Source organism: Pempheris klunzingeri, chromosome 3, assembly GCF_042242105.1.
Source record: "Pempheris klunzingeri isolate RE-2024b chromosome 3, fPemKlu1.hap1, whole genome shotgun sequence".
Taxonomy (NCBI): Eukaryota; Metazoa; Chordata; class Actinopteri; order Acropomatiformes; family Pempheridae; genus Pempheris; species Pempheris klunzingeri.
The window spans coordinates 16,487,930-16,499,588 of NC_092014.1; the positions used below are offsets into that span (position 1 = coordinate 16,487,930).

General features: G+C 41.5%; 1 protein-coding gene across 1 annotated transcript; it reads right to left on the reverse strand.

Annotated features, from left to right (window-relative positions):
* Positions 1-1,224: 1,224 nt before the first annotated feature.
* Positions 1,225-11,463, reverse strand: utp6 (UTP6 small subunit processome component). Its single transcript, XM_070856631.1, has 19 exons — positions 11,221-11,463; positions 10,437-10,521; positions 10,288-10,329; positions 9,935-10,027; positions 9,526-9,573; positions 9,137-9,200; positions 8,911-9,029; positions 8,740-8,817; positions 8,468-8,549; positions 7,965-8,046; positions 7,678-7,856; positions 7,251-7,330; positions 7,061-7,138; positions 5,894-6,073; positions 4,098-4,178; positions 3,678-3,787; positions 3,433-3,499; positions 2,252-2,324; positions 1,225-1,868 (listed from the first exon to the last, which is right to left on the reverse strand). Exons 1-19 carry the CDS (start codon positions 11,310-11,312, stop codon positions 1,714-1,716), a joined length of 1,788 nt encoding a protein of 595 aa, XP_070712732.1. The 5' UTR covers positions 11,313-11,463; the 3' UTR covers positions 1,225-1,713.
* Positions 11,464-11,659: the final 196 nt, after the last annotated feature.

The window sequence follows — 11,659 nt, forward strand, 5'->3', positions numbered from 1 at the left end:
TCTTCTGGATCATCCAAATGCTCTCTAGCAAACTTCAGACGGGCCTGGACATGTACTGGCTTAAGCAGGGGGACACGTCTGGCACTGCAGGATTTGAGTCCCTGGCGGCGTAGTGTGTTACTGATGGTAGCCTTTGTTACTTTGGTCCCAGCTCTCTGCAGGTCATTCACTAGGTCCCCCCGTGTGGTTCTGGGATTTTTGCTCACCGTTCTTGTGATCATTTTGACCCCACAGGGTGAGATCTTGCGTGGAGCCCCAGATCGAGGGAGATTATCAGTGGTCTTCTATGTCTTCCATTTTCTAATAATTGCTCCCACAGTTGATTTCTTCACACCAAGCTGCTTACCTATTGCAGATTCAGTCTTCCCAGCCTGGTGCAGGTCTACAATTTTGTTTCTGGTGTCCTTTGACAGCTCTTTGGTCTTGGCCATAGTGGAGTTTGGAGCGTGACTGTTTGAGGTTGTGGACAGGTGTCTTTTATACTGATAACGAGTTCAAACAGGTGCCATTAATACAGGTAACGAGTGGAGGACAGAGGAGCCTCTTAAAGAAGAAGTTACAGGTCTGTGAGAGCCAGAAATCTTGCTTGTTTGTAGGTGACCAAATACTTATTTTACAGAGGAATTTACCAATTAATTCATTAAATATCCTACAATGTGATTTCCTGGATTCTTTCCCCCCATTTTGGCTCTCATAGTTGAAGTGTACCTATGATGAAAATTACAGGCCTCTCTCGTCTTTTTAAGTGGGAGAACTTGCACAATTGGTGGCTGACTAAATACTTTATTGCCCCACTGTACCTCATAGCTGTTACATTACTGTAGGTGCCACTGCTGTATAAAACAATTCAAAGTGTCCTTAAAAACTGTAAGTATACTTAGATGGTTATGGACCATTTTTTTAACTCGCCACTGAAACCTTTCATTGATGCGCAACTATTCCATAGTGCTACTGCTGCTTAAGATTTATGGTTTGGTTTTTAAAGGCAACATTTTGTACCATGAAAGGTGGGAATTTAAATGAAGTGATGTTTGGTACTGACTGCAAACACTGGATCGATGTGTGAAATGAGATCTTAAGAGGATAAAAGATGTTTTAGACACAGTAACTGTTTAAAGAAGCCGTGAAAACAATTACTGTAAAAAAAAAAAAAAAAAAAAGTGTGTTTATCTGTGTACATTTGTTATGTCGCTGTCTCAGAGGGACCACAACAGAGAACACCCCAGAATGAAAGACTGTTTTAATATCATAACAGCAAAAAAGTTTGTGTCAAAATGCCAAATAAATGTGGAATTCAATTAAACTGGACATCCTCACAATAAGTTTCCAACACTAGTCTGGTATCAAATGCAGCACAAACTGCTGTAAGTGAAAATGGAAAGTAGGTACAAGTTGTAAATCACGGCTGTAAAATCTTACAGCTTAAAGCTGCCGTCATTTTCCCTCAACACTGCTGGAACCTTTTGAGGAAGAATCAACAGGCCTTTTTCTGACAGAGAACTTCAGAAACTGCAATGCTGGCTTTCCAGTTAAAAACAATGAAGTAATTCATGGATGGACAAAGCGCCAATCTTTTGCAGGACCAAGAGGATCGCCTGCTCCGAAACGTGCCACTTCGTCAGCTGATAAACTTCTTCACAGTTGTTGAACATCGGCTGGCGTTGTCTGAACTCACAGGCACTGATCTGAGCTACTTGGACCTTTCAGGGCGACTCATAAGTGTCCGGTCTGAAGTAGAGTATATTTGGAAGTGAACGTCTCCACACTCTCCCCCTCCAGAAACTTCATGGCTCTCCAGTGAATCTTCCCACAGTTCTCTGGCCGTCCGAGGGGTCCCAGCTCCTCCTGGATGTACTGCAGCCACAGATCTTCAGGGAAATTAAAAACAGCAGAAAACATTTAAAGCTAAAAATAAATGGTGGAGCTGCGCAAGGATATTCCACTTTAATAATATGACACTCAAGAAGGGTTCGTCAACTTGCCATATCCCAATTGATGGCTTTTTCTGTGGCCTAGAAACCAGATTAGTAGTTTGTGTTGGATCCCGTCTCTGTCTAAGAATGAGTTTTCACTCATCCTCAAAATAGATCTGAACTATATCTGCTCAAATAACTATTAAAAGTATTTGGCACTGACACGTTTTTGGTGATGTTGCTTTGTTAGATGGTATTTAGTCCGTGATACTATTTTGAACCACCGGCAATTTTCCATGCGACTGTTTGCTCATTTAAGGCATTTAAGCTCTTCTCACCGTCATCTGAGGTGCCAAACTCCTGCAGGGCCCTCTCGAAGTAGTTTCTCAGATTGTTCATCTTTGGAGTCTCCTAGAAAAACAAACAACACTGTTATCACAGCTCAGGGTTGTCTTGGCTTGTCACTAATACAAATAATATCCACCAAAGTGGACATATACACTACTCACAAAAAGTTAGGGATATTCGACTTTCAGGTGAAATATATGGAAAATGGGGTAGGTATACCACAACAAAAAAGTGCCTCAATAAATTGGGATGTGGCCAAAGGACGTCCACTCCTCTCCTTTCTGTGACTCTTCCAGTCTCTGTATCACTGTTACAACCTCCTGATGACACTCTGTGACCCTCTAAGCTCAGTGAACACCTCCGGCTGAGGACTTCCTGTTTGAAGCCTCCAGTGTTGAGGTGCTGCTGATCAATTGTTAGGTGTCGTCTTGGTCTCATGATGTCAGAATGTGAACAGCATGATGAGGAGGACTGTTTAAATACCAATTCTAACTGAAGCAGGAAATGTATTGGTCGATTCATGGATCAAACCTGTTGTGAATTTTGCTGTTAATCACCTTGTTAGAGAACAGCAACCTGTGCAAAAAGTACTGAAACACTGAACAGTTGGACATGCGCATTCAAAAGTTTAGAGAAGGTCACATCAAGTTCACCTGGAAAGGTTAGAATGCATTTTAGGTTCATCCTGAAATTTCACCTGAAAGCCGAATATCCCTAACTTTTTGTGAGTAGTGTATATTAATGTCCACCATCTGTCCCTACAGTTTCTTGTTTTTGGCAGAGTAAAACTACTGTGATTGTAATCTGTTCTCTACCTAAAACCTAATGGTATCAGATTGAGGTGTAGTTTACTGAGAGAGTTCACTAAGCTCAGAGGTAGAGTGGGTCGTCCATCTACCGGAAGGTCCCCGCTTTGATCCTCTAAGTCAGCATGTTAAAGTGTCCTTGAGCAAGACACTGAGCCCCAACTTGCTCCTGAAGCAGCTTCAGCGTGTGAATGTGTGTTAATGAATAGTCTCCTCCAGCTTAGATTCCTCCTGAATGACTGATGTGTGAATGGGTGAATGAGGATGTGATGTAAAAGCACTTTGAGTAGTCGAAATAACTAGAATGGCGCTATACAAATACAGACCATTTACCATTTAAGAGTTTGCACATGTGACATACGTACTTGTTCCTTCTCGATCTGAATCATTCTGGTGAAAAAGGCCTTGGACAAGGGACGGTTTTCCTGTAAGCTACAGAGGAAGAAAAAAGTTTTCCACGCTCACAGCTTCATCTCTTATAGACAAAATTATGATCTGTTTATTTTGCACTTGCACAAGTGTTTTGAGAATACTTAAATTTGCACTCCATTTGCTTCATTCATCGCTTCAATCAACGACAACACGAGCAGCCAGAGTTGTTCGTTTTTACCTTGTGAAGGTCTTCCTGACCTTCTTGTAGCCTCCAGTGGAGTACGACCAATCTAGGTAGCGCTCTTTCATCTCCATGGCAACAGCTGCTACTGCAGACACCAGACCTCTCTGGGAACAAACAAGCAAACAAAACTGTCTGTGAGGCATTCTCATTTCAGAGGCCAACACACTGTGCAGACATGAGGGGCTGTCAATCTTTACTGCTTTCATCTGCAAGAATTACCACATACAGCCCCTGCTCAGTTATTCTACGTACAGACCTTTACATTACTGACCAGAAAAGCAACATGACTTACGCTTTGTGCTAAATGTTTTTAGGAAACAGCTCATCACTGAAGAAATACGTAACTGTCAATGCTGTCAAAATATATGGGCTGCAGTGAGCGCACACTGTGCAGTGGTTTCAAACTGAGTCTACCTTGAAGACGGCTTCTGTCTCCTCAGGACTCTGGCTGGCTACGCTCCACTGGACCTGCAGCTGCCAGAGTGGTAGACTCTCCTGTCGAGACGGGACAGAAAGATGAAGCTGTTAGTAGGTTGCCAACCAGTATCTTGCTCAGCAGGGACTCCACTTTCTTTTTGTGGCACTGTGCAGAGGTTAGCGTTGTCGCTGCTGCACAATTTCAACATCTGCTTTTAGTCTGAGAGCGAAGACATCTGAGCATGCAAAGCTTAAATCACACCCTTATGCTTAAAAGATTCAGCTACCACACAGAGGTTTTAAATATGAGTAATGTAGCACTTGAATGACAAATCACCTCGTGGTGCTCCCTGCCAGCAGATTCCCAACAAGCCAAAATGCCTTTAGGTAGCGCATGAGTACACAACATCAGGCTGGATTAAGATAGACCTTCCGGATTTCCCTCCTTAATTTATCTGTACTTGTGTGACATGCAACATTTAACTATTTTACAGTTCAACATACCAGACGCAACCTCCTAGGGGTTTATACTATTTCTCAACACTCAAAGAGAGTGTTAATCTTGAGAGAAAAGACTTGCCTAATGAGCAGCGTTGTAATAATCCCCCTCACACCACTACTTCTCAGGGCCACACTCTTGTGAAACCCCCATTGCAACAATAATCGGGTACTCTGCTGACTGCTAGAAAGGCCTGTGGCTGAATCAAAGCATGTGTATTCATAGTCATGCAGCGTTGTACTGTGCTACAATGCGAGGGGCAACTTGAAATCTTTAGCCTTTAAAAGTTGTGTTCAGAAAGTGATATAGAAATCAATCAATCAATGCAAGCTGAATGATTACACTTAAATATCTGAGGTGCTGCGAGGGGTTTCTGAGGATTAGTTCACTATCCAAGCTTATGAATGTGATAATCAATCAATCAATCAAGACTTTATTGTCACATGCTCAGCAGTTACATGAAGTAATCACTGGCGGTGAAATTCTTGTGTCTTTTGTTCCCTCACACAGCAAGAAAGTAATATAATATATAATAAATAAGGTATATACAACTATATATAATAATTAAAATAAAATAAAATGTACAGCTAAAGGTTATGGGCAGTTTAAAAGTCTTATGGCCTGGGGGATGAAACTGTCCCTGAGCCTGCTGGTGCGGGCTCGGATGCTGCGGTACCGACGGCCAGACGGCAGCAGGCAGAACAGTTTGTGGCTGGGGTGCTAAGAGTCCTTGATGATACTGGTGGCCTTCCACCTACACCGCTGGGTGTAGAGGTCCTCCGTGGATGGCAGCATCATCCTGGTGATGTGCTGAGCAGTCTTCACTAAGACTAAGTGAATAATAACAACTTGATAACTAATTGATAAGATATAGGGTTCAACTGTGATCCTTCTCATTTACCTTTCATGCTAAATGAAGCCAAAGTGATATTCTGACCTCAAATAACTAATAATTACACAAATTATCTGTAGTAATAATCTCTGGGTTTTCACGTTGCGTTCATAACAGAAGTTTTACTACACGTCTTCAGCTTTCCTCACACAGAGAAGGGAGCCAAAGAAGCCATTTGAGGGACTTAACATAATGAAACGGAGAGTAATTGGGCCAAGGAGATGACCCACTTATACAGCTGTCTGTGTGTGAGTGTCCAATATCCAAGGAGAACGCTTAACACTAGTACAGTAGAAGCACAACTGACGTGCTGTATGTGCTCACTGTAAGCAGAGAAAACGACCAAGCTTGATGTGATTGAAAACAAATTACGTAGAGTCATAATGAGCGTGTGCTCTGTACCTTGGGATTCACGTGTGTGAGGGCGTCCTGGAATAGCCTGCCCACCTCTCCGCTCCCCAGGTGCATTAGCGTCTGCAGACTCATGCTCCACACAGACACTGATTGGCTGAAGCGCTGCGTGGCTGCCATGGCAACGCTGGTCGCTCCCTCAGCATCTCCGGATGAAAGTAGGATCTGCAACTTTATTTGAAAAATCAAAGAGAAAGTTAAACCAGGAAAGACATTCCCCCGTTTCTGTCTCCTTTTTTGGTTATTATTTCAGCTCCACCACTGTGAAAATAAAGACTTATTTATAGAACACCCCCAAAGTGATGAAGGCAAAATCAACACTATCCATGTTAGCCGACTATGACTAGTGACATCAAAAAGCAGGAGCAGATCTAAGACCTACCCAGTGCCATAGGTACTACATCTTAAGGTGCAATCACACTCGCTTTATTTACTTGGCTTGTAATCATATTCTTATTTTGTAATTCATATTCTTTTTATATTTGATTGTTCAGGTTCAAACAGCCAAGCAAACAGTTAAACAGGACCTGCAAATAACAGTCACATGGACACAAATAACTTGTTTACTCAACAGCACTTTGATAACATGCGATTTTGGCAGCAAGAGGGTGTCAGAGTGGGTGTTCTGTGTTGTCTTATGGACCTTTCTTGTAATTAGATGGTAAACAACAAAGAGGAAAAGGAAATGTAGGCGGAGTGGGGGGGTGGCATGCATAGACGGTTCTTGGCTAGATTCCAAACCAAGATGGACGCATGGCATGAGCTTTTAACCATTAGGAGAGCAGGACGTCCCCTTTCCACGCCGTTTTTAAAAAAAAAAATGTTTATATTGAACGTCACTGGAGACAGTAGTGTGATTAGATTTCCACGCATGAGTCTCAGCTTCAGATGTAAATGTTGTTTTTGTTTTGCAGTTACGTTGTCGCTCCTTATGAATTTGGAAAGGGGACTGACAAGCATTCAAACAAGCTTGCTGTTATCACCAGACTTTGACTGGCACTCTTCTCCCAACAACAGTGGCAACAAACTAAACTAATGCAATCAACCTGCTTTGTCTGAGCACGCATTTGACAAGTCATTATTCAAATGAAAGGAGACTGAACCGTAACGGCTTAAGGGCCGATTCCAGTTACACATTTAATGAAGTCATTATCTCACCCAGTTCTTATAATAATCCTCCTTCAGCAGTGAGGAGTCGTGGGCGCGCTGCAACACTCCCAGCAGCCTCTCCTGCCTCTGTGATACACACATAAACAGACAATTTTCAGAGAACATGTTTAATTTTTTTTTCCTCTGGAGTAAACAAACTGTCCCGGTGACATCGTGAGATAAAGCATTATTTGCTTACCCTCTCTTTCAGCTCTTGGACGTTGGTCTTCCTCTTCAGCCGTTCCAAGCAGAAGGCCACATAGCAAGTCCACATGGGCTCTTGAGCACAAAGCACACAAGCACAGCGATGGTTTCTTATACTGGACACACCAAGTTGGCAGACAGCAATGCAAGCGGCGAATTAATAGAGGGCACCCGTAGATTTCAGGAGGCCATATCTAAGATGTTTTGGAACTTTTTAAGACCAGACTTATCACAAATTCAACAATCCACATGACAGTGACAGTACATGCCAAATAAACTAAGGGACATTAACTGATAAGTAAAATAAAGTGAATCCTTTTTGGTAATAAAGGCACCATTGCATTGTAAATAATTGTGTTTTTCATGATGTAAAAATAATTCTAATGGCCCAAATGATCATGTCTATTCACATGAGCTCCTACCAGCGTTAATGCTCTTGACCCCCTCCTCGTAGACCTGGCAGCAGCGCTCCTCTCTGCGGTTGATGTCTGAGGCCCTGCCTTTGGCTGTCTGCAGCTCCTCCCCGGCCCCCGGAGCCTCCAGCTCCCTCTTAGCCATGAAATCCCACGTCAAGCTGTCTTCTGTGTAGTTAGTCTGTAAACTGCAAACAAGAGGAGAGGGTAGGCACGTTCAAGTTTAAGACTTTAAGAATGCAAAGTGTGATGAGACAGTAAAAAAAAAAAAAAAAAAAAGCATGCTGGTCCCTTACTCTTGCAGGATGGAGTCCTGGAGTTCTTTGGTGAAGTCAAAGATCGCTGCTATGTTCAGAAGTGAGATGACAAATTCTGCTTCTGTTGGACAAAAACATCAGTAGCACAAAGGTATGAACAGTATGCAGTGTATAGAACACACAGTCTGGCTCTGTCCAAAAGGTAACTAAATCTGCCTCCCAGTGCCTCTAATTTGTTCAATCTCTACAAAAAATAAAAATCTAATATAAATTTACTACATTATTGTTTAAATTGGGTAATATATCATATCTAAGAATAAGTAAATCAAGACACAAAATATGTCCCAAGCTTATCTGGTGCCATCTTGGTACTTCATATCTCTGTTCTCTGCTACAGACACACTTCATTTGGTAGCACTGATGAAGCCCAGCCTTAGATGGCAAAGTGGCAAAAACTGCAAGCAGTGTTACCACTTTTTTAACAGATGTATGAAAAGTTAAGACTTTTGCACAGAATAGGAAAGAACCTTTAAAAAGCCTACCTTTGATTTTCCCTGTAGCGTCTCTGTACACAACCTCAGCCAGTTTAGCACTCAGGATCTCTGGAGAAAACTCATATTCACCCTGGAAGGAGTGGAGAGCTCGTATTGAAAAGACTGTGAGAGCTTCTGTGTGTGTGTGTGTGTGTGTGTGTGTGTGTGTGTGTGTGTGTGTGTGTGTGTGTGTGTGTGTGTGTGTGTGTGTGTGTGCGTGTGCGCGCGTCTGTGCATCGACTTCTTGCATCTTCCGCTGTTTGTATTCGTGACCCACTCACCAGGTCCATCTCAGCTTTCTCCAGCTCGCTCTTCTGCTTCATCAGTTTCTCACAATGCAGCAGCTCCATACGGAAGTACTATCACAGAGTTGTTGGAGAAAAGTAGAAAAGAATATTTGACAAATGCCATCATGATCATCACCCATAACATACCTATCTATCTATCTTTACCTCCTGGTATACTTTCTTATTGTTTGGATGGAAGCGCAGAGCCCTCAGAAACAGGTGTCTGGCACTTTCAGAGGAACTTCTATCCTCCAGTTCACTCTTGGCCGCCATGATCCACAGGGCTAAAGAATGAGAAACACACTTTTAATTTCTATTTACAGGTGCCATCATCTTCCCATTTCGCCTGAGCAGGCACTTGTTTTACATTCAGAAGTACAATCTTCAGTACCTGGTTTGTCGGGATGTATGGCGAGCATGGCTGAGAACACCTTGCTGATCTGGCCTTTGGTGGCCTGATGAGTGAAACCCAGAAGAGATCATTATTACATGGCTTACCCCTAAAGCGAACTTACCCCCTTGGGAACAGCCCCCTGCTTTTATGTTGTTTTCTGTCTACTTTTATGTTGTTGTATTTGCTATGTCGTTTTACCTGCTTTTATGTTGTGTTATCTGTTTTTAAAATGTAGCACTTTAAGATCTGTACTGTCAGATATAAAGTGCATTATAAATAAAATGCATTATTATTATTATTATTATTATTATTATTATTAATAGCATGAGAACACAAAGCGTTTGACCTGAGCTGTACTCACAGCAAATGATGACATCATTACGTACCCATTTCTTACAGAAGGCAACGTGTGAGAGCCAAAGCTGCACATCATCCTATGGGAAAAGAAGACATGTGATTTGTTTAAAACGTACGATAAATTGTATCCCATTAGCTGTTTGCATTTTAAATGAATCCTAAAAGTGTATTGGAAAATATATGGTATGATGCAGAGTATTGGCTTAAAAACAATCAATCATTCTATCGATTTGATTCAAGATCAATTTGTGGATACGGATACTAATGTGCTTTACAGAAGAAATACATTATTTCTAATAGAATCTTGATCAGTTTGGTTTAAAAAAAAAATCATGCTAAAGCAATTTCTCTCAGCAGATCAGTGCAGCTACATTGGCATAACATATAATTAAACTGATTTTATTTAATAAAACAATATGAATGCTTTGTATACAGTACCTTCCACTTATTTGTTGCTCTTCTGAAGATGCTATTTATTCTGTGGATGATGGGGAACTCAATCTCCTCTCTTTTGAACTGGTAATGTATGTGCTGCAAAAAGCAAAGTGAGGCACAGTCATATGACGCCACCAAACCTGCCGATGTTCACTCAGGTGCAGCCTGAGTGAACATCGGCAGGTTTTTCATCGTTTCTTTCACGTTGTTTGCCACTCATGCTATTTGTTTATCATGTATGATACAAAGTATAATTTGTCACCGGAATATCAAAGACAATATGTGCACCATGAAGTTAATCCTATCCAAACTAAATACTAAAGATAAAGCATACAGTTTCAGCACACACCACTTACCACTCTTCTCTTCTTGACCAGCTCCAAAATGTTGATCTCATACTGTAATTAAACAAAATTTTGCAGTTAGTGTTTTCAACATATCCTCCATATATGTCTTTATTAAAAAAAAACTGGAATCAACTGTTAACATGATGACAGAACTCTACCTGAATGTATGCTATGAAGTCCTCTTTGTTTAGGATCAGCCTGTGGAGCTTGTATTCCAGGGCCGTCGCTTTCTTGATTATAGATCTGAAATAGTGAAAAAAAAAAGAGATGGAAATCATCTGAGAATCAAAACTTGGCCGAAAATGAGCCTACTGTGTCTGAATTATTGGCAAACTCCATCGACTTCTATGGGTTTTAACATAAATATGTACTTTTAACTTTTCTTGCTGTAGATCAGAAACTACACCAACAGGCAGTGGAGGAAAGTGAATAAGTACATTTACTGAGGCACAGTTTTGAGATGCCTGAGTATTTCTACTTTCTGCATTTTCTACACTTCAGAGGGAAATATTGCACTTATTACTCCACCAGTTATTTGATAACTTTAATTACACTTCAGATTCAGATAATCAATACAAAATGTAATCAACAAATGAATTACGAAGCAATATAAATATAGCTCCACCTTAACTCCCTGCTACATTACATGTTCACATTTATGTACAAGTTCTAATCCAGTTATATAATATATATATTATACAGACACGGGCCATTCTACAAAGTGACTACTTCTACTTGTTGCACTCTGACATATCCTCATGTCCACAGATGGAAGATGTGTCATGTGCCATGTTACAGTTTTCTCCTAAAAACACCAACATGGGAACATTTCGCATCCCTGTGACAAACTCTGATGACAAGCGGTGTCCTTTAGTGTGTTGATGTGCTGCTCTGCAGGATGAAAGCGGCTGTAAACTCTTGGTGAATTAGCTGTTGTCTCACTTGACTTCTTTCTTGGTGAACAGTCCCACTCTCTCCAGCTGCTCCAGCTCGGGGATCCTCTCCTCGATCCGGTGCTGGACGATCTCCGCCATCTTGTTTCTTCAGCCGACACGGTTACGGGCTCGACTGTTGTTTAGTGATATTAAAGTTATGGACGTCAAACCTTTAATTTAAGTATCTGAAGGGCTGCGAGCATTGAGGCTGCTTCTCTGCCGCACACATGTGTGGAAGTTGTGATACGCTCCCTTTTCCGGTTCCGTCTGCAAATAGTCCCGACTAGAAACACTGGTCGAGTGTGTCGGAGTGATTTCACACACTTTATGTTTTAGCCTCACTGCTGTTATTGGCACTAAATAACAAATATATCAGTCAAATTCTGCTAAGTGAATACACTTTTGATTGAGTGGTGGAGATTAGAAGGTAATTTGAGAAGTAACTC